Genomic DNA, 23529 nt, shown 5'->3' with positions numbered 1-23529 from the left:
CCCGCCCCACAGGCGTAGGCTGCCTCCTAAGTACGAATACGGCTGATCCTTCGGCAGCGCTCGAATATCAGTGTCCGCGCCCTGCACTAAACGAGTTGGCCAAGCAGATGATTACGTGATTCAAGTAAATAAAATGGTAAATAGGAGACAGAAAGGGTATGTGCATATCATTTAGAAGCCTTCCTCTGTCTTCAGTGAGACATATCTGTAAAACAGTTTGTTATAATAGCTACATTAAGACGATATGATGTTTACAATGTAAAGGAAGTTTGGAGAATATTTTCTCCTGGGCTTTAAACAGCTCTGGAAAAAGTGATCAAAATATCTAGATCTCAAGTTTTGTTCTTCCAGTTACAAACCATTTTACAGCTATTACAAAGACTTTGACTAAAAACAATAGCTTTGTCTATGCTGAAAAAATATTTCTTTAAAATTCTAATGGTTCATTTGACCCGATGTAACTCGAACTGATGCAGAAGGCCCAGGCTGCTCCCCCTGATCAGCACCCGGCTGCTCAGCATTCCCCAGCCACAGTATCCGTCCTGCCCTTCGCCACACAGCTGGCAAATTTAACACAAAATTAGGTTCCCCTAATTAGGTACGTGTCTGATGAGTCGCAAATTTTTGTATCATTTTCAAAATTATTCCAAGCCCATGCTTTCTCCCAGAAAATCCATATCTCGGGAAGAGCTCAAAAAGAATTTATTTTCAATTATGTATGACTTCTTTTCAATAACCGCAGCTTTTTCTGGCATGTAAAGAGCTTAGAAACTAGCAAGATCATTGCGGTTGCTAAAAGTTTCAGATGATCACATTGCATCCTCCTTAAAGAAACTGGAGAGCACAGTTGCACTGTAAAATTCAATTGTTCAACTGTGCAAATTACACCCCAGACAGGTCTTATTTATTTTATGGATCCTATTTATTACTGTTCATTTGAGCTTTGTGTATTTTACATTTCTGGCAGCACATACATCTAAACAGATAGACTGCAGTGATTGTGTTGGGCCAAAGGGATTTTTATCACTCCCTAAGGTGAGCAGTTTACCCAGGAAAATCATGTCTGCACTTCATTTAAAGTAAACCCCGAGGAAAATCCAAACAAATGGGCCATGATATGTTTATCTCTGGAGCTCTAAAAATACCCTCAGAAGCCAGTTTCCCAATATGGAAGTGTCACTGCACTTCCCTGCGCAGACACAGGGCTTCGACTCAGTTAGACTGTCACTCCAAAACAACATGCAAAATGAATTTACTATACTGGGAGCACTGCGAAGAAATAAATATCGTGCAAAACATTTTGTCTGACTTAGATAACAAGGTGCAAGCTTGAAACTGAGAGATGGTTATGTCTCAGTTTAAAATTCGTATAGGTAGAAGTTGAAATTTCCTAAGTTGTTCGTATGATTTCTGTTCCCACCAATCTGAGATATCTTCATGTTTCATCGTTGAGGGAAAACCGAGGCAGAAAGGTGTTACACAGACATCACAGACCAAGGACACTTACTAAAACATAACTGATCTTGAATGCTAGAAATATTCCAAGAAATTTGTTGAATTTTAATATGTTCTAACCAGAAATGAGTTTGAGTCCAAAGAAAATGCTGTAATCAAGAACTAGGGCTGACACTTGAAAGTCAAGATAACAGTATAAAGTGTTCCAGCTGTGGCATATAAGGGCATGTTGAAACAGAGATATAAAACCTATGTTAAACGTGCACGTGCACACACCTCTATGCACGCGTGTCCCAATGTGTGTGTATACATCTACATAAACTCTTGTGCAGGAGAGCAGCATCAGAGCAGAAAGTATTTTCTGAATCTGTCAGTCACTATCGTCTTGTGAAACCGGTCACTTCACAAACTGACTGAGACATACCCAACCCTCTGCTTATTTGAGGACAGTGACCACGAAACAGGACATGCAAAATTACTTTTCCTCTACATCTATTGTCTAATAATATGCAGTATCACACATTATCTCAATGAACAAACTTTTCTTTTCCTGTATTTTGGCACTGACTGTTGCACTTCTGGTTTGCGTTGTAACAGTTGCTATTTGTCTTTATATGTCTTTCATCCACTAAACTGCATTTAAAAATATCCTGTACCTCCATCAACAGAATAGTCATTTTGTGAAGTTCCTGAAACTTTTAATTTTTGTAAATTATGGAATGAAGTATTAATGCTGTGAAATGACCAACTTCCATATGATTAAATATGTATATGTCTGAGGCAGTGATTCATCTACAAGTTCACATACCGACAACATTTCAGTACGCAAAACATATGACACTTATTAAGCACAGAATCACATTTGCTGATTATTTGCTCTTTGTGGGAGGTTTCCTGTCTCCCTCGCGGACCATAACATGCCCTGCATTTCATGTAGACAAGGCTGAAAGAAAGCCTTGAACACAAAGTGCACAGAAGAGGAAACTGTCACATTTGCTCATTTGGTTTTCCTTAAGAAAACATTTTGGTAACTCATAACAACAGGTTCTTGTATTTATTTTACTTCCTTTGAACAGATGCTGTCTGGATAAGAGCAGCATAATATAGAAAGAGAGCCGGACAAATGGGATAACTGCACAATTTTAAATTTCTATCAATCAGCGCTGTTACAGAAATCTAAAACTGGCCATCAGARAGCTGGATCCAGGAACGAGTACTTACAGGTGGGAGAGGGAGACCAGGTCACCGAAGGACCCTTCGGGCAGGCTGGCGATGGCGTTCCCGTGCAGCGTCCTGGAGCGGGGAGAAGCACCACGTTACCAACACGCGGACCAACGGGCGGACGGCACTGCCCGCGCCTCCGTGCTCTGCTACTTCCACATGCAATGATGATAAGATCCAAATTGCTGGCGACTAATGTTTTAAATTAAAAAGGTGACATACTATTTATGCTATTAAAACCATAACGATGCCAAGCAGCCCCTCCTATGCAGACCCGTGTGCCTTTGCAGAATCCCATCAGCCAGAAACAAAAAGAAAACAGAAGAGGGAAAATAGGAAAGGTGACAGTTAAATCAAAAACTGACTTCAGAGAGACCCTAGGAGAGAGTAAGGCTCCATGAGGGCAAATACTTCTAAGTACTCGATTGGCTAAATATCAGAAAGAGCAGTGGCGTGAATTCAGGAGAGGGGAATCGCTTTTTGTAGAGCACTGGGTAACAAAATACTTGAATTCTTTAAAAAAAAAAAATCTATTCTTTTCTGCGTGTAGCATCACTAACCCACGACTTTGTACTCAGACAAGGAAATGAACTAAACATGTCCATTTTTTTCATCAGCTGTTCCCAAGCGCTGCGTTCTAGCCCGTTGTCTCACACCATTTGGTTACGACAGTCGCCACGGGGACGCTCTCGTAGGAAACAACGCTCAAAGTGACCACAGGTCTGGCTGAGCAGTCGGGGGCCGGGGTCTGGCCAGGGCAAACACCTACAGCAAGCCCTGAGGGACGCCAGTCCCTGCAGACCTGAGCACGGCTCGGCTGTCGGAGCAAGCGGGGAGCTCGCTGTGCCAACACAGCAGCGCTCGCAACAGCAGGGTCTTTCACAGATTTACTGGGAAACTACGGGTAGTCATTCTGTGATGCAAAAAAAAAAAAAAAAAAAAACCACTTAGGTCATTTCGGCGCAACAACCAACACCGAAAGAATATTGCAAAAACTGGTTCCAAAGTTGTGTCAGAAGAGTATTGCAGTAGCTTTGCCACCACAGGCAGTACCGCGTTTGGGGGAGCTCTGAACTACCACTGTGTCTCATTGCATAAATGCGAGCTCCTGAACCGCAGTATATATCCATTAATTTTCAGGAAAACTAAGAATGTTTAATGTTAGAAGAATATTTTATAGTTCGTTTTATCGGGTTTTCATGAATATAACATGGAAAATCGTCTAGTGATCTGAAAAAATACTTCTATTTCTGGACTTTCTTTCCTAGTTAAATCAGACCCAAATGTCAGAAGTTATAACATTTTCACACAATAAAAATAATCTTTAAAATAATCAGTTCAGGCCAGCCAGGGAGTTATAACGTTTATAATTGCTTTGTGTCTATTTCAGTTTTTCCAAACTCTATCTACATTTAGCTTCGCGAAAGACCATTTTTGAACAAGAAAATCATAGTTTTTCACTGCAATAGTTTTGGTGGAAAAATCTACTGATATCAACTTTTGCTCATTAAAAAAGATTCTGAAGACATTATGTTAAAACAGCTCCCTGGCACACTTCAGCTACCATTATGGACAAGCCATGCTAAGATTAAATGCCTAATTGTGTAAACACTGATACATATACAGGCTCAAACTTAAACATGTTGACTCTGCCCTCTCTGCAGTTGGGCTTGTGCTGAAACTGAGTTAATATATGCAAGTGTGAGACACAGAGGGCAGATTCAGAGATTCATGCAATTCCATCATCCATTCGTGGTTATTCTGATTTTCAAATACCAATCTACTTTATTTATGATTAATGGACAAAAAGTGAAGAGAATGGAAGGAATCTGGAAGACACAGAAGCAGGTGTGAGAAGAATCGGTTACCTTCCAAGGCAAGCACAGCCAAAGGTAACGAGATCTCTATGTTCGTTTTATTAAAATAAATTGAAAATGTGGAAATTGTTTTGCTGATGTTTCTCCTTTAAATCCTCCTGAGAATATGGATAATAAAATAACTGACAATAACAGATTGCACACTGTCACTTGGAAGCCCATTTTCCCCCTGGAGAATTGATTTTTAATAACAACGTGGATGACATGTGGCGAAAGTTGTAGCTGATACCAGTTTTGTGGGCCATAATAAATGCAATCAGTCTGGAGGCTTCCAAATGCATGGAGCAAAGACGGAGATTCCCACCCAGGCTTCATTTCCCTTGTGCGGCTCTGCACAAGCCAGGGAGGRCTTCTCCCTTGAAGGAGGAAGTTTTTTTCAAATCTGTTTAGCAGATCATTTAAGAAAGCCAAAAAAATAACAGTTGATACTTAAAGTACTGCCCTTTACTTCTGTCCATACATGGCCTGCAAGAGCAGAAGTGAAAAGACAAATTGTAACTATTGGAAAGAGCGAGACAGGGTATCTCAACACTCTAATTCAAGGTAGAGATTCCCAAACTAGCTTTCATCAAGCTAGCGTGCATATCAGAAGCAGGCCAGAAGAGAGCTCCATATGGAATAATTTATTTGGCCAAGAAATAGAATTCATCCGTGGCTGAATTTCAGGACTTATGTAACAGTTCAGATGCGACCATCCTAGTGGGCTAGAAACCAGAGTCCCAAGCCAAACTTAAATCAACATATCCAAATCACATATCTTTCTTGGTTTTAATAACAAAAATTGGGGATTCTAAACTGTCCTATAAATTAGGAGGCTGAAACCTAGGTACCTATTTTACCGCTCAAACCACAGTGAAGAGTTTGGCTGAATGGTGTGTCTTATTACTCTAAGGTGTTACAAAGAAGAGGACTTGCAGGGGAGATTGTGAGCAAAGTGCTCAACCCAGGAAGCTGCAGAAAGCAGCTATGTGGGAAAGAAAGCCTGGAGAAAAGGAGCTCCACAGATGGAAACCACAGGTGGTCATCTGCAAGCATGCTCACATCTCTGTCACCATTAGGTGAAATTTCCTTCACTACTTAAAGACCCTGGAGGCATCTCAGCATCAGTGGTGCAAAGCCACTGGCGTGACTAACTCGTTGTTCTAGTGTGCGGACTTCTAACTTGCTTCTATTCAGACTGCATTCTTCTTTTACGTAAAAACTTGCCTGGAGCAATCTAAGTAGAAAGAAAATATTCTAAAAATTCACAAGTTTACAGTGAAGACGCTCTTGCTGAAGCATCCAATGGAAAGTTAACTCTAAAACATGATCTGTTTTTACAGATAAATATCCTTCCCCATGGTGTGCCCAAACACTGTTCAAGCAGAAAAGACAGACTATATGCAGTCTCTTGGCAGCCTGCTTTCGCGATAGTTCTCGTCCCTGAACTATCGGAGCAAAGTCATTCATCTTGCAAGGATATAATTGCTTTTTTCCAAAGTTTAGCATTCACCTGCTCTAGTCATTACCAGACATATTGCACCTAAGTACAAGTACATTGAAGCTAATTGTGTGAAAATATTTACGGCTACTGAATCAAGTGAAAGCCATCTGCTCATTAAAGCCCTCCCTGCCATCAACAGCATTCGAATGAGCCGCAACGCAGTGCCATCGCAGAGGTGGTACTCACAACACGCGGAGAGACCTGAGCCCGTTGAAGGCGTGGACCGGAATGCACCGAAGCCTGTTGTAACTCAGGATCCTAGCACAGCGAGAGACACAAGTCACAAGGCAACACCTTCTCTGAGTATTTCATTACTAATTCAACTGAGAAGCAGCACGGAAAGCCATGAGCTTTTATCAGGTACGAGGTATATAACCATTGCTTAACACCTAAGATTGGGAACTGAAAGGCAACTAAGGCTGATRTCAAAACTTGGGGCTACTCACAGTGTTGACAGCTGAGTCATGTTGCTGAAGGTGTAATTGGCCAGTACGCTTATGCTGTTGTTGCTCAAATCACTGAAAAAATACACACAGAAAATGTTGCTTATATGAATGACTTCAGAAATAAATCATTTTTAAACAGTAAATTGCACCTGCACAGCAAACTGCTTGAAGCAATTGAAAAGTCAAATATTGTCAATTGACATAATTTTTTCTAACCAACTTTGAACAAATGCTAAAAGCAAATCACATCAGAATATTTTCTCAGAAGAAGCTTAGGACTTCTCAGTAAAACATATTTCTGGTATACAGCACCCAAAAATCAGTGGATATCAGCAAAACTTTCAGAGGAGGAGGATAAATTAATAGATGATACAACCATGGGTAAATATTTGCTGGAGCAGGCTGCTCTGCAATTTATTACAAGTATATTATTTCCATATACTCTTCACATTCACAGCTACCGGAACAAAGCTGTGTAAAAAGAATGGTCTCTTTGGCATAAATTGACTGAATAAAAGATGGGAAAAGCGTTTGCTTTGGCTCAACTAGAAACAAAAGATACTTCATCTTTCAATTCAAAAGAGTAATTAAGGCTCAAACAGAACACTTTATTTCGTTGTTGCTTTTCCATGCAAAATAAAATCAGAGATGTTTCCAAATAAAACACTGTTTTAAAACAGAGGATCCAGGATGTTTTTTGTCTGAGGTTCTTCTGCCCATTTGACTTGAGCATCTACAGCTGATTCAAACGGCAGTTGACAATTTATGTAAATAGTTCAGCCAGTAAATTTCACCACGATGTATTTTCGGGATTAATTTACTGAACGGAGCCTAGCTGTTTCTCTATCCGTATGCCTGCTCATAGAAGAAACAGTTATGCAAATTTTCATCATCTTAATATTATAAACATTGCTTCAGCTAGATGAAATTAATGCTGTCTCCTCTGCTAACGACCTTTACAGCCGTGCAGTGATAAATCCGGGGAAGGAGGCAGTGGCAGCCCGYGTGATGCGCCGGTGCCCTTGCAGCGGCCGGGAGCTCCTGCAGGGAAGTGGCTCCGCTGCTCCGTATCGCTCCAGGGAGGGCTCTCCGTGGGCAGCACAGGGAAGCGGCTCCGCTGCAGCTGAAATCACGTGTGGGAAATACTCTCCTCCCGCTCCCAGGACAGGGTGCACACTAAGGCTTTATGGTCCACCTACGACGCAGGGCAGGAGTCGTCATCTAATTATCCTGACACTAAACCCATGCGTTTCTTACATCAGAGTCAGGTGTCGGAACGCCGATAGCCCCTTAGGTACAGCAGTCAGATGGTTTCCTTCCAGGTATCTGCAAAAAGTCACATTCGAAAATTAGCCAAACATGTCAACAAGAACTTCTGTCAGCTCACAATGCACCATGAATGAAGAAACGACAAATTGAAGTCACTCACTAAGAAAACTGCCTTTGATGCATTGCTTTGAAACTGTAACAGTCTCCCCTTTATAAATGAATTCTCCTGCACGCAAAGCATGACAGCAGCTTACTGATGTTTTTGTTCAAGACTTGGAAGCGAATAAAGGCTCTCGAGCCTACAGCAAATATAAACCACCACTTGATTCTTCCAAGACAACAACAGAAGAAGCAATGGGAAAAAAATGTTATGGTTTTTGCCCTTGGCTAAGGTTAGGTGTAAGTGAAGTTTCTACAAGGACTCCAAGTGCTAACTGACCCCACCAGCAAAGCTGCTGCCGTGCGAGTGCGAGGCCCTTGGTGGGGCCAGCCCTGGGACAGGAGCAGCGCTGCTGGGGCTTCATCTCACAAAAAGTCTCACTTATTCCAAATGTCAACGCCGATCCCACATCCGTTACAGCAGTTCCTAGCGAGGCACATCAGCCCTCCCCACCTTTCCTTTGAAACCTGCACTGGTGCACGAAGGAAGCTTCCAAGGCACAAACTGAAGGTCCAAGTTCTCTTGGATACACCCATCTCCCACAAGCACTAAGCGTATTTAATAGAACAGCTTGTATTTGCAGGGTGAAGTAGTTTGAAGCACCATTAAACAATAAGGAATCTCTAAACAGCAATACTGATAAATATAAATAAGAAACAATGTCTATAACTACGTTAAAATACATTTTTATTAATTTAAATTATTAAATCAATAAACATTTTATTAACATATTTATTAGAGTAAAATGCTATTTTTTTTAATATGATGTTATTTTGTTGACGAGTTTGGGGAGATTGGAAAGTCCTGACCCTTCCCCATATTACTGGCCCTTGCTTTCGCCTCCTTCACTCCTCCCTTTAGGATCCCTGGAGGGAGAATGAAGGATCCCCTGCACCCCTCACACCCCAAACTGCCGAGCAACGTGGAAAAGCAGCTTCCGATCCATAAAGACAGTTCAGCTGGGAAATAAAATTTCCCAGTTTGCTCTAAACCTTCCCACTGTGTGGCTGTGAAAGGTAGATCTTCTGCAGGAGCAACGGATCACACCGAGACCCCAACCATTGGACAGACGCACTGAGCATCCTCTGTCGACTCAGACACAGGACGGCTGATGCCTTTTAGGATTATTGTATGTCCTCCTTTTTCTGGAATATAGTACCTGCATTTTGCAGGTCTGTTCCACTGAAGACGTGCAAACGCTCAGTGATTAAGGGAAGAGCACTGAACAGATGTAAAACTTCCCAAAAGCTTGCCCAAAAGACAACACAGGCACGCAAGGCGCAACAGCTGACATGCGGGAGCATCAGGGCATCGGTCTTTTCCTGTTTATCATGAAGTAACACAGACAGAGCTGGAGTTATTTGCCTTGACCTTGGTTTGGGGGGATCTGCCATAATGACGTGCCTGCAAAGGATGCGGAGCGCCGCAGTGCCAGGCCGCTGGTCTGCGTGAGCCTCCAGAAACCTGCCGGAGGCCGTTTCGAACCGGGAACTGACCCCAACCTGCTCAGACACCACCGCGAGGCAGAAGGGCTGCTCCCTCCCGAGGAGGGGGGAAAGAGGAAAAGATATCTCCCTTCCTTGCAAGACGCTTTGGGGGGGGGGGGGGGTTTCCTAAGGTGGATGTGGATCACTGCCAGGAGCGCAGCCCACAGGCACCAGCACCCTTCAGGGGCTGCCTCCGCTGCTGCAAATATATCCAATAAGCACGTTAGCGTTTGTATCCCACACGTAGAGTTCCCTTTTCTTTGGCAACAGACCTCCTTACCCTGCACTGACTGTAGCAAACAGCAATAATGATAGGTTATTATCGTGCTGTATGTTCCCTCTCTGCATAAACTGTTACAACACAGAGATTTTCGTGTAAACTAAATCCAATAAAGTTTTCCCACAAACTGTATTTTTATTTTATTTAAAAATAAAAACTATAAACACTACCAGGATTACTTACATAATACACTGTTGAATGCCACATTTTACTCCACTTCCCCCTCTCCCATTTCAACATAATGCCCTCTCACCATTTTGTGCTGCTTCAGCTCTTTTCTACTAAACTACTCCAAGAAGAATTTCCCATAAGATATTAGACACCGGAATCTAACAACAATAAAATGGAAAATCTTCCCTCTGAGATGAGTAAAGAGGAAAGCTGCCATTCCTCCTGCCCCCCCAGCCTCCTGGCCATCCAGCCGGCACGTGAGCAGGATCCTGCAAAGACRTCGGAGCAGACGGTGGAGCCGATCCTGCTCCAGCTAGGATTAGGTTCGACAAGGGGGACTAGAGGTTTTTTGAATTTTTATCCAAAGGCAAAATCCTTCCTCAATGAAAACCTGTTGAACAGTTTAATCTCTCCAGGCACAGAAATCACGCATCAAGTGATGGTGTTATATAGTAAACGGTTAACCCTTGCAAGGGAGTGATGGCCTCTCTGCTGACGTAGGTCACCACAAGCTAGAGCATGGATTTACACCTCATTTACACTCACATTTACACCTCAGCATGGATATTCAAATTCAATAAGTATAAAGTAGCTTGTTCCCTTTTGACTACATTTGGTATAAATTATTTTGAAAATGAAGTGACTTGGTGTAGTGCAAATTCACACTCTAAATTTTTAGGTGGAAGATCCCCAGAATAAAACTGCATATATTACTATTTGAACGGAGCAACTCATGTCTAATTTCCACGGCAATGGGCTGTGATGGATGCAGCAAATTCCTGGGAGTCTGCTCCTTGCTTTCATCCCAGAGAGCCTGCAAAACCTAAACTCACGCATGTGAGTAGGGTAATGTTCCAGTGTTTATTCCAAATGTAAGGAAATGAAAAGCAGGTCATGTATTACACATCTGGAAGCTAGCCGTGATTTTCAGTTCAGAAAGGAGCCTCAGCTCCTGCAATGTGTTGAAATCTGCAGGAATATATTTTCAGGATATTTTCTTGTTGATCCCAATAGGAAACAGACTGCAATTGAAACAAACTGCTGTTGGCTAGCCAAGGGCTTTTCTCCCTTTTTTGCTCTCAGGTGCAATCAAAAGTTGCAAGTGTACATTTTACTCTAATGCTCCACTATTCAGACCAACCCGGCCGTGCAGGCCCCTGCAGCGAAACCCTGACAGAAGACCTGCTTGTACAGCGCTGGCAATTATCCCGTAAACAATTTGATGGCTATAGTAATGTGTTTGCAGAAAGTGGCAATATTACACCAGCGCTATATTTTGTGAACAAAACAAATTTTACTCTGAAAATTTGCTGATTATATACTTTTTATGGATGCATTAGAACAATTCACCGCTGTTTAAGCTTCTACCACATTACACAAAGAACAGCAATGTTTCCTAAGAAAAGGCATTAATTTTGAAAGTGTATTTAAGTGCAATTAGTATGAAATAACCAGAGCTTTTTGTACGCAACAGTATGCCAAGAGGCAGGAGGCTCTGGCCGGGGGCTGCAGGACAGCGAGGGGGACGCGGCACAGACGCCGTGGCAGCAGCTCCGTAGCAGCACGGGTTCAAGAAGGGCTGGGGGCACTAAAAAGGGGCTGCAAGCTGGACCCAGCAAATAACAGAATATATCCCTGAGGAGGAAGGGGCAGAGCCCAGTTACAAAACTGTATGTGCATGTTTGTGTGTATATATACACACATACAATGCRGTGATCTAACTATGGCAAAAGCTATGGGAAAAAACCTCAAGAATAATGCAGAAGATTGATTCTATTTTTAATTTTTCCCAATGCTTAGTGGAGAAAGATGATGTACAAGGCATCTGGTATGTGAAGAAACTGTGGTATGAATGAGAAGATGCATTTCTAATTCTAACATCCCAAGTTAAGCTATTAATATACAGACAGTCAGAGTCAAGAGTGGGTGTCAGCCGTCTTAATACAGATGGGCTGACTAGTACCCAAAACAACCTCCTTTGCTTCCCCAAGTCTCTAGACTCTGCAGTTTAATGTATCAGATTGGAAATTGTTCTTTACCCTATGAACGCTGCTGGGAATCCTGAGTGTCAACAAGGACTTGCAACCATCAGGTAATTACCAGAGCCAAAAAAATTTTTAAAAAGCAAACAAATGAACAAACAAACAGAAACATGTGTCATGTTCTCATAAAATGCCCCCACCCAGCTTCGGGGAAAGGCTGTCCCGGAGCTCGCCCGGCACAAGAGACTGAAGAGAGAAATCAGTTCTCAGGCAGTAACAGAAAAGGCATAAAGCCTGTCCTTTAATTTCTTTAAATATTTTGTATAGAATGTTTAAGAAAAAAAGATATTTGCCAATTTTATGTAGYTCTAAAATCAAGTTATAGTCAAAACATTTTTACGCAGATAGCCAGTACACTGGCGCTCTGAGGCGAGTTTCGTTTCCTAATAAAGGTCGCCTCAAAGAGAGTTGGACTGTGAAACACAAAACATACCAGCAAAATAGGAATTTTTAGAGCTTTAGTTACAGTTTCTTGAGAAGATACAAAATTTGAGTATGGATCTATGTACAAATCTGGATCTTGAATCTTCTTAGGTTCTGGCAAATTTGGGCTCAGGATTTTGCTGTGCTTGCATTTCGGAGCGCGACCTACAGCAGCGACACGCAGAAACCTGCCTGTGTGTGCGAGAGAAGCGGAGGCCCCGAAGTTAAGTTCACCTTTACTCACTGTCAGTGCTGAAGGCAGCTTTCCGATAAGCACTCAAACTTCATCCGTCACTCAAGACTCGCTTTGATACTATCGACCTATTTCCCTTTTCCAAACTGTCAGATCTGAAGCACAGATTTGACTCCTCTCTTTCAGCTGTAGCTCAAACATCCTTCTACAGACTGACCCATTCTCCCAAATGGAACAGTTTCCCTGTTACAGTGAATTAGGCAGCTGTAAAGCCTTTTACGACGCAGGACCGCCTAAGCCTAAGCTTTGAGCTAAACCGTTTCTCTCCTTTCTTACCAAAGGAAAATTCGCTGCAGCCTGTGTTCAGGGTTAGTGCGYGAAGCAGTGCCGACTCCCAGGCGAGCAAAGGCATCTGCATCCCGAAGCAGATGATTTTTATCAGATATCTCACTTCAGCRTTATCCCTTTGATCAACAGCAATATAGGAACATGGAAAGATCGCACTAGACTGTCAGGATAGTCTACACGTACCGTAGCTAACTGCTGAGAGCGTACGTCATTGCAGCAATCTGGTGGGCCCGGGTCGAGGCACTGCTTTGCCACAAGGCACGAGCGCCTTGCATGGTGGAGTAAAGAACCCCACGCAGACACGGCAGCGAACGCTCTGGAAGGCAGAAGCGATCGCCAGAATGATCTTGGCGACTGGAGAAGGCAGCGACGGGCAGCAGCCGGGGGGGGGGGAAGGAGAGCTAAGGGGCAGCCGGACGGGATCCCTCTGCTGACGGGCAGGTCGGCTGCTTGCAAAACGGCTCTGCCAACAGGTCGTGGAAGAGCGCGCAGGCTAAATGAACTAACCGGAGCAAAACCCCCCAGGAGAGGGGACACCACAAAGGCCAGGTGGGACATCCACAGCTGGAGGTCGCCAGTGGGAGATAGGAGGCTTGGGAGGAGAGAAAGAGAAATGACAAAACTAAATGAAAATATTAATGTATATTAATATAAATGGAAAGCAAAATAATCACTAAAAATGATGTATGGACACATGTTTTTCTAATAACCCCATCACTGCTATCAGATAGCTCAGTGTCATGACAACATTTGGAGTCTAGAGAYGACATGATTAGTATATATTTATTCTAAAATACACCATGCTCATTATGTTACAACTTATACACACACTGTCAACATAACTGCCTCCAACTTTTTCCCCAGTGCAAATTATTATTTGCTGTAGGTCCATAAAAACAGCTGGATGTTGTCAGATAAGACTTGATTAGAAATAGACCACAGTTTTGTGGAAAAAAAAGAAAATGCTGGCCCTTGCACACTGAAGTAACATGTTAAAGGAAAAAGAGCATGGGAATCGTAGTCAGATTTAAAAAAAGAAGAGAAGGAAAGCCTAGGACGCTAAGCAGGAGTGAGGCTAAGCTGCAGACTAGCTCATTGCATGAGTATTTTACTTCTAAACGTCTGGACTAGAAAACTGATTATGTTCAAAGAACCGAGGCTTCTCATCAGAGCAAGTAAACAGTGGGAAAAAGTGTAGGCAGGACACAAATATACAGCAAAGGAATTTGAAAGAAATAACATTTCCCTTTTCCAGGAAGCTGAAAGAAGGCTTGTCCATGGCAACAGGGTTTTGTGAAAGAATTGCTAGGAAATAGAAATTTCTTACATTATTATCCCTCTAAAAAGCCAGGACACTTGGTCATCTTTTCAACCTTATTCTACATGGAAGCCTTTCCTGCTGGGTAGTCCCTCCTCCCAAAGGTTGTGCAAACCAAACACGTCACGCMGCCTGTCATTCCCAGCTCTGAACATGAAGGAGATCACAGCTTTCCAGTGTTTGTCTATAAAACACATGCAGAACAGAAACTCAGGAAGAAAGTTGGAAGGCATGAGCCTAAGTCTCCAGTCCACCATGCCATAAAACATTGCTGGCGACCTTTCTGCAGGACTTGGGTACAGTGAAGCTCTACCCAGTGGAAGGTAGCACTGTCTCTACGTGCCTGTGCAAGAGGTATGTTCAGTTTGGCACGCTGTTATTTAATATCTGTTACAATGAAAGAATTCCCGTTTTAAGGCTATTTCAAGATCTCTGAAAGAATTTAAAAGAACTTCTGAGAAGGCCATATTCAGCCTTAACAGATTGGTCTCTCTAGATACATGGCAATGCTTTTTCTTAAACTATGTTGTGTTTTTGTACAACTGCAGTTAATGTGCCTTGTAAACGAGCACTTCAATAATGGTAATTTATAAATGCCAGACTGGAGCATTCATAAAAATCCCACAAAACCGCTGCCCTGCATGGCCACTCCGGCCTCGCGCAGAGAGAGCGCCGTGGTGATGAGGACAGGAGGATCTTTATACCCGTGTCCCCTTTTTACCCCTTTGTGAAATCTCTGTCCTCTGATGCAACTGGGGACCTAGATGATAGAATCTTCTAGATTATGGGCAACATCTTCAACACAATCTGGAAGCAGAGGAAAAGCAAGTAAGACTGATTTTCTCTTTTTCATTTCAGTCTTGTCACAGTTTTCAGAAACACATGAAAATTTTTGCTCTGGTACCTGAAGCTCATCATCTGGTACAGACACAAATAAGGAGCTCAGTTTATGTTGGTGGAAAGACAGAAGAGTGAGATCAGGACTGAATTTGGAGACAGCTGGGACAGATTCAAGGTTGTATTTGCAGGACATGAGAAATTTGGAGCCAGCCAGTCCACGGCTGACTGTGTTCAGCTGACACATTTCTGGATTCGAAGCAGAAAGCCCAACACGAGGCTGGCACAGCCAAGCGGCTCCTACTGAAGAAGACAGTCATGTAAATTCCTATGAACTCAAACTGCTCACTTCCAGCCTGCTGCCTCATTTGCCAAGAAAGAGCTTAAGAAATATAGCAGTTTTCAAGAATGTGAGATTAATTTCACTCCTTTCCTGAAAGTTATGTCGTCAGTGTATCAGATAGTATCGGTACACTGAATATGTGAAATTTAAACATAAAGATTCCTTCGTGTGGCAGCGGAAATCAAAGTAACATCTGTGATATCTTACTGTTGGCAAATCACATTTGAAAGCAATAATGAGACCTGAACAGGAACAGGGCAGAAACAACCTTGCAGTCTTTATCATTCATGGTAATGTAAAGGCTGAAGCTTGGCTTTTAATTCAAACCACTATTAACCATGCCCTGATTAACAGTGGTCCCAAGGATGTATTCATTTATGCAAAATATCCATGTTACTTTGAATTCCCACACATGCTTTCAGTCCACTCCTCATTAAACAGCAAAGCCTTGCATTTGACTGCAGCCTTCGTAATAACAGTGCAAAGCCCCTTCCACTGTGAAGGGAGTATCTCATTCATCAGGTACCTCACTGCTAATTAGAGCAACGCAGAAGCAGATTTTCATTCATTAGGAAACTCACTGAACACACCAACTCAACCAGCTAATACAAAAATGTCCTTCAGATTGTAACGACTTTCAGTAACAACTCATCTGGGATAGACTTGAAAAAGGACCTAAAGGGAAAAGCGCTGTATTTCTATTGTCAACTGTTTAAGCCAAGCAGTTCCCCCACTGCATTTTCTTTCCATGGAAAGAACCAAAACCCAGTATAAATTCATTGCAAGTGGTAGCAGAAAAGAAGACTGGAAAGATGGTTCTCAACTCAAACAAGTTTACTTTACAATTTAATCTAATTATCCATTATTTTAGCCATTTCATGAGGTTTGGAGAAAAGAATCCACTGTTTGTTTCCACCACTGGCTTGCCTTTTTTTTGCTTTTTTTTTTCTCTCCTCAGAGGATAATTAACTCACGTATGTGTAAGTCAGGAATGTATTTCCATCACCCCTTCAAACTGCCCCTTGTGAACTCAGGCTGCTCAGCCCCACCAAAGGATCATTCAGTACTAACATATGCATTTGTTCCCCGTGCACAGAATCAATGGGTGCAAGGACTCTCTTGCCATTGCAGAGCAATGCATTCAGTCAAGGGAGGAAGAAGTATGAAGATCACAACAGTGAAGACACAGGGAAAGCACCAAAGCACCAGTCGCTGGAATTTTGCCTGCAATCAAAGGCAAACCGCCCAGGGCCCTACGAAGCCTCCCGCCACATCACTTTATGAACTTTGCAGGAAAGAAGCTATGTAAAACGTCACTTACAGCTCGGTCACATCTTTGGGAATTCCTTTGGGCAAGACACGCAGCCCTTTGTTGCTGCAGCGCACCACCGAATCCAGGCAGGTACACTGCGGGGGACAGGGCGGAGAGAGCGAGCAGCTGCTCTCGTCGTTGCCTGCGGAGGAGAGCACCCRGCGTTAGGGAAGGAAATCAGCTTTACAGCCCAGAGTGAGGCACTTCAGAGGTAACCGCTTGCAAGGACCAAAAAGGGACATCCTGGAATCTATAACAACCAGCACAATATTTTAAATTAACTCCCAATACTCAGCATCTACCTGATGATGCAGGTTCTTCAGGCAACAAGCAGCATGTTGGACTTGCAACACAAAAATTGGATATTAATATTTTCAAAGAAATAATTTTATCCAAGTGGAATCTACTTCTGCATAATTTTACAAATTACAGTAAATGAGTTAGGTAAATCCCAAAACCACCCCAACTCTCTGGATGCACTAGCTGAAATGGAGAACTTTACCGGAATATTACCCTTCAACTGGTCTACATAGATGACATTCACCATCTACTTTGCGTTACAAAGATTTTTTTAAATAAAGTTTTCAGCTGTTAATTTTGTATCTTTTAATGTCAGCCTGGCACTTCATTTACCATTGGAATTGAAAAACTTCATTGCTTTTGATGAGGATAACCAGGCAAACAACAAGCTAAGCAGCATACTTCAAACTGCTGGTGATCCATCTGTGCACACACAAAAATATCAACAGTCTCCAAAAATGGATTTGCAGTTCCATAAACAGCAGATTAAATCTCGTAATTGAAGAACAACAGGGTTTGTGTAGAAGAAACCAAGTCTTTGAAGTTGAGAGCATTAAAGCATGGATTTTCCCCCAAAACAACAGACTTTGCAAAACATAAGGCAAATGCAGCATCACGCTGCACGTGAAAGGAAAGCGTCAGTGGTGGCTCCCGTCGGTGGCGGTGGAAGGCTGCACGCCAACGCCTGCGGGCCCGGGCAGCCCCAGCGCCGAGGCACAGCGCTGCCTCCTGGAGCACGCCGCCACCCGTCCGCCAGGGGCCTGCTTTTTTTTAAAAAAAAAAAAACCTGATGCAAGGACTAATTGAGACAGATCTGCTTCTTCCTCCTCTCTGCTGGATATACGCAAGAGCACTGAGACTATGGAACAGGACTGGAACTGCTGCTGCAAGATAAAAGAGTTACCCAGAAATGCCTGGCTGGGAACCTTTGTATTCAGAGTGACGGAGAAGCACAGCCAGCCTACAGAAGAACAGGGAAGATCTTTTTCCTTCCTCTCCCCAGCTGAACTGTACTACTAGAAACAAAATTCAAAGCCCTTCACAAACGTGCTGAAGAAGCGACTTTCTCTAGCATATTTGATTTCCCTCTGTATTCTGTGTTTTACATGCTGCCACCAGCTACCTTTCATTCGTGACGGCTGTCTGCGTGACTGTACGACACAGAAAGCTGCTAAGTGTGCAATGTTATTTTGTTGACCAGGATATTTTTTTCCCAAACTAAAAGCCAGTTGTTCTTTAATGACTAAACGTGGGTCCCGAGAGCCCTGAGCCCAAGCGCCTGGGCCTGCTGCCAGGCTGCTGGATTAGGACAGGAATTCCCTTCCGCGCTAAGTAGGAAATTCCCACCGCTCCTACGGTCTCTTTGGAGGGATGACAACCTGCAGCTCCAGCATATCGAGGTTTAACGGGCAACCACAGCCTACGAGTCAAAGCAGCAGTGGATTCATGAGTTTTTCTCTGTATGATGATCTCTAAATTCTGCTTGATCAGAAGAGAGAACAAGGGTTTTGCCTGGAGATTGCAAACCCTATCAAATGTTGCATCACACATTTCTCAGTGTTTTCCATCCTCCTTCCTAATGGAGGAAATTTCTACAGATTTTTTGTTTGTTTTGTTGTTGCTCTTTTTTTTTACCTATATGGACACTACAAAGAATTAAGCATCACAGAGTCATTTCACATGGTATCTATTTTTTTTTCTCTATATTTATCCCTGCTACTGCTGAAATTGAACAATCTCCAAAATCTAAGATTTTCCAAACAAGCATCATTTCCACTGGCTTCAAAGAATTTTAACCAGTTCTATGAATAAGGAAGTGGGAGGAAGGGCCAGGATTATATCAGGATTATACAATGCGGAACATTTATCTACGAGCATATATGGCCAGGGACAGGCTGGCAAGGTTTAAGGAAAAACATTATTCTTATATTTAGGTGCAGATGGCAGAAGTGCAGAAGCTGGAAATCAAGAATAAAAATGAACTTCTGATAGGGAACGATGATCTTCAGCTCTGGATAGCTGTCTTCCTCACCACTAAGCTGAAAAGTTCACTATGCAGCATTAATTGATAGGCAGGGAGGCCTTCACAGAGATGTCGACATTATCATAAATGCCAAATCTGATTGGATTTGCTTACCATCACAGGTGAAGTCCTGGGCATCCACATCTTGGATTGGAATATCCTTTAAGAAAAAAGGTTTCAAGCAGCGTGGATTTCCACTGACAATTCTCTTCTTCCTCAGCCATTTTCCCAGCCAAGCCAAGTGGCAGTTACAGTTAAAGGAGTTAGCCAGCAAATTACTGAAATGGAACAAGACATAATCGCATTGAACATGAACATACAGAAATACTTAAATAACTATGGAAAGACTATGGGTTCCAAGCCCAACCTCCTTCCTGCCATCTGTTTCAGTGAGATCCTGCTCTGTTCTACAGATTAGGCATTTTCTACACAGATTTTATACTGCGATTATGGTTGTAATTACTCTCTCTATATATGTATATATATATTTTATATATATATTTATATTTATTTATTTTTATATACACACACACATATATATAGATATACACACACACATATATAAACCAAAATACTTACTGCTCAGATTCCTTCTTTAGACATAGTTATACCAGCAGCAGGGCTGTGTTTATGGTGTATTTCAACTCAAGCTACAGCTCATAGTCAAGTCGAAACTCACCTCACACATTACACCCACATATCCATGACCTTAAGTGTGATCCCTCAGGGAATACCATGGATAAAGTTTAGCCCCACTATACAGAAATAGTAAGGATAGCACACTGTATATGTATACAAATATATGTATATACGTACACACACACACACAAATATATATATTCTTTTGACGTATGAGGCAGCACTTGAGCAGTATGTAGGCTTGAGCCACTTCTCATCCAGCTTTCTCAGGTCAGTACATCTGCAGTGAAAAGCACACGACCCACTGGCCTTTGAATTTTGTGAAGCCTGCATCCAATCTTGCTACAGCTCCCGAAATACCTTGCAAATGCAGCTGCAGCCTAGCCGAGGCACTGCGGTGGGCAGGACCCAAAGTAGCCATTCAATAGCCTCCCTGCGAGGGAGGGGTTCTTAGCGTAGCTTAGGCTAGCAGTTTTTAGGAAAGGACAGCTCTATCCACCCTGTCATCAACCAGTGAAAACACAGAGGTTATAGCAATTTCTCAGTGTAGTACCTGTATCATACACAAAGTCAGTACAGAGAAAATATTGTTCATTTGTATTTCTTAATAGCTTGTGATCCTTGGAATGAAAGGAGTGTAAGGTGACACTTCTTTTAAGCAATCATCCTTCTAAGCTAACTAGAATAAGAGCTGAGGGTCTTCGGAAAAAAAATGTTAGTGGAGTCCTGTACCTAAATGCCTATACATAACTTGTGTCTAAGATTTTTTTATGACTGAGCTTCCAATGAAGGAAAGAGGCTGATGTTCCTGGTGAAAAGGAGACTGATTATCTTATATATAAAGCCAGAGAGAATCAATAGCCTCAGTCTTGGGTTGCCTCGTGGAAGAAAAATGAGCTGTTAGAGCCCTGTGTCTGGAAAATGAGGTATCTGAACCAACATTTGTGGAATTCTCACAGCATATGCGAATACGTCTGAGGGTTATCTTCTCTCTGCGAGAGAAAAAGAGATGATAATGAAATTCCTCTACAGGGCTACATATTTTAAAGACGAAAAAGTTTAAGGTCCTAAAAAAGCAGGTTCTGCTCACACACACTTCAAGTGCAGGTGTAGTAGCCGAAGACCTTAGAAGTCTTCAACTGCAAGATACTTTTACAAACCTAAACCCATAGTCAAAAATCACATTAGACTTTCAGCCAAGCAGTTCCTTCAGAAAGCAACAGCACTGAAGACGAAAACATCTGGTGCAGCTGAGATGTGGCAGTAAGAAAACAAAGCCAAACCAATTCCTAAATTACATAGGTTCTAGGCCAGTATCGCATACCCACAATATGATTTACAGCTGCTCGCCGCATTGCAAAAAAGCACACCTCAATCACTGCAATAGCCTGGAGCTTCGGGTGTGTAATTACATGGGGGTCTAGCACAAACCATCGAACATTATGTAGAGGGACAATGGGAGGGGAGAAAACTCAGCATAATGTTTAATAATAGAAATAACTCAACCTAGTCCTGTTGCCTAGGATTCAATAGCAAGGCTAATTCAGTGTGTAAAGGTCAGAAAGTGGATGGGGTACTGAGGGGCTTTCACAGAACGTGCAAACAAGCACTGAAAGCATCACTCCAAGTCTGGTTATATTCCTGCTGAATTGTTTTCCATTTCCTTTAATCCATAATGGGACCACATGCAGGATGCCTTGTATATTTTCCATACTGACATACTTTGGCGTAGGCAGAGGGTTTAAATGAAGTGCTTAAACCTGCAAAGCTAAGTGAACCGATGCTTCAAAGGCCATTTGTTCCACTGATGGAAGAGAGTGAGATCATATTCACAGAACAACTTCCACGACCCAAAGCGCCAACTGGATGCAAACACCAGGTGTATATAATCAGGCTTCTGAATAACCCACAGCTCCGAATGCAACATTTTGCACATCTAGAGCACCTTCTCAGGACACATCAAAAACCTTCAAAAACATTCATGTGTTCAAACTCTAAAATGCTCCCATCAAAATAGTAATTCTACCCATTCTACAGAGGTCACTTGGACTTAATGTGCTACTGCACATTAGCTGAGCAGCAGGAACTATCCACAAACCCTCATTCACTTCTTGGCAAACACAGGCTAACATACAACCTAAAATTTACTAAATTCTTGGAGTAAAACTTGGATTATGCTTCTCTTGAGAAGTTAACAAAAAGTAAATTCCTACACACAAAATGAAGAAACAGAGAAGAAAATCCATCGTTTTGAAACAAAAATAACTCTGGGAATAAAGGACAAATTTATCTTCTCACACATTACACACATCCCCTTGCCACTTCAGCACCATCTAAATTCTTTCCTTTTCCCAGTTGCTTTGAGCCGCTTAATTTTTTAAATTCTAATTAAAATTAAAAAATAATTTTAAATTAAAATTTAGATTAAATTTAAAAACAAAATTTAAAATTTTTGCTTTTACGCAGTATGAAGCTGACACATATGCCAACATACATGCTGTCTCCATGGCAGATTTTGATGCAACTCTTGGAAAAAAAATGTAAAGTCAAGGATCTCTAACACATCACATTCGGCAAGAGCTTCCCTAATTCACACATCAAGCAACTGAAAGTTTGGAGAGGCCAATGAGTTGCAAAAGCTTTATCTTTGAATGTGGCTATTCAAACAGAGTTCTTAAATCACAAACAGTAATGCTGGGCAGTCAAAATACTATAAAAATTAGTCATTAGTAATCAGACTTCCTACACCTAAAATAATGATTCAATCACTCACACAGAAACAGAGTAATCAAGCTTTTAGCAAAGACATCTTATTAACATTAACTTTTTAAGTATTTCATCATGGATATAGGCATATTTTTAAAATCAAGGGTGAACAGAAGTCTTGAGGAAAGAAAAACGCGTATCCAATTACAAGTATCTCTGTTAAAATTTGCAAAGAAGCCACAGAATATTAAATATTTAAATGAATTCTGGTGACCTGTTAGAAAAACATACTGAAACACATCTGGATATTGTTGAAATTAGGCAGGAAATATATCCTAGAATTTAAGTTAAGTTTATGCTAGAATCGTTGCATGTTTAATTCATGGCAAACCAGTTCTGTTTGCAAACACGCCCACCTGACTGTGTAAGGACTGAAAGACATTACTGAACAATGTGTATGCAGAAGTGCAAGTACACTTGAAACTAGTATGCCAAATATCCAATTTAACTAGTAACAAATAATAAAAAATAGCTATTTTTTTGCAATACTTTACAAAATAGATGTTTCTCCCCCAACTGAACACCATTATAGTCTTGGCACTATTTTCAGAGCTGTCCATGTTTTGATAATATCAACGAGGCTGACTCTCAAAGAGCAGTAACAAAGGGAGCAATATTTTCTAAAGTTCTGTAAATATGCCAAAATAAAAATGGAAAGAAATGTTAAACTTTGTATAAATATGTGGCTCATATTAATAGATACAAAAATGATTTATTACACAAAGCTGACAAACTCACCAAGTGTGGGCTGAACAGGAAAAGTGGTCATACTACACATCTTCAGTAGTGTTGTTATTTGATATAACCACCTACAATGGAGTTCTGTGAGGAAATTAACGCTTCTGCATTTTGCATTTATATCTGAAATAACATTTTGGCCTTGAATCAAGGTCTAAAGAAGTCAACAGCACTCTTTCTCCTGACTTTATTGGATGCTGGATCAAACACAGTGAAAAAGCATCAAAGAACAACCTTTCTCATCAAGGCACAGCTAGGAACCTGCCGTGACCAACACGATTATAACGGTCAGTGCCAGAGCAATGCAGCCTAATTATCAGCAGTTTTAACTGCTGCTGGTAGAAACTGTAATTTCCTTTATCTGCAGCTGAATGATAAACAAAGAAGAAAACTGTCTG

General features: G+C 41.8%; 1 protein-coding gene across 1 annotated transcript in view; it reads right to left on the bottom strand.

Moving 5' to 3' along the window:
* Nucleotides 1-23529, bottom strand: part of SLIT3 (slit guidance ligand 3) — a 515694-nt gene that overhangs the window by 79665 nt on the left and 412500 nt on the right. The window contains exons 21-26 of the mRNA XM_026061340.1: nt 19103-19266; nt 16675-16807; nt 7740-7808; nt 6483-6554; nt 6223-6294; nt 2677-2748 (exon numbers count right to left, since the gene is read on the bottom strand). Coding sequence (XP_025917125.1) covers nt 2677-2748; nt 6223-6294; nt 6483-6554; nt 7740-7808; nt 16675-16807; nt 19103-19266 — 582 coding nt within the window. The remainder of the gene's footprint in view (nt 1-2676; nt 2749-6222; nt 6295-6482; nt 6555-7739; nt 7809-16674; nt 16808-19102; nt 19267-23529) is intronic.

This window comes from Apteryx rowi, unplaced genomic scaffold, assembly GCF_003343035.1.
Source record: "Apteryx rowi isolate R43461 unplaced genomic scaffold, aptRow1 scaffold_18, whole genome shotgun sequence".
Classification (NCBI taxonomy): Eukaryota; Metazoa; Chordata; class Aves; order Apterygiformes; family Apterygidae; genus Apteryx; species Apteryx rowi.
This window is presented reverse-complemented; position numbering and strand designations above follow the sequence as displayed.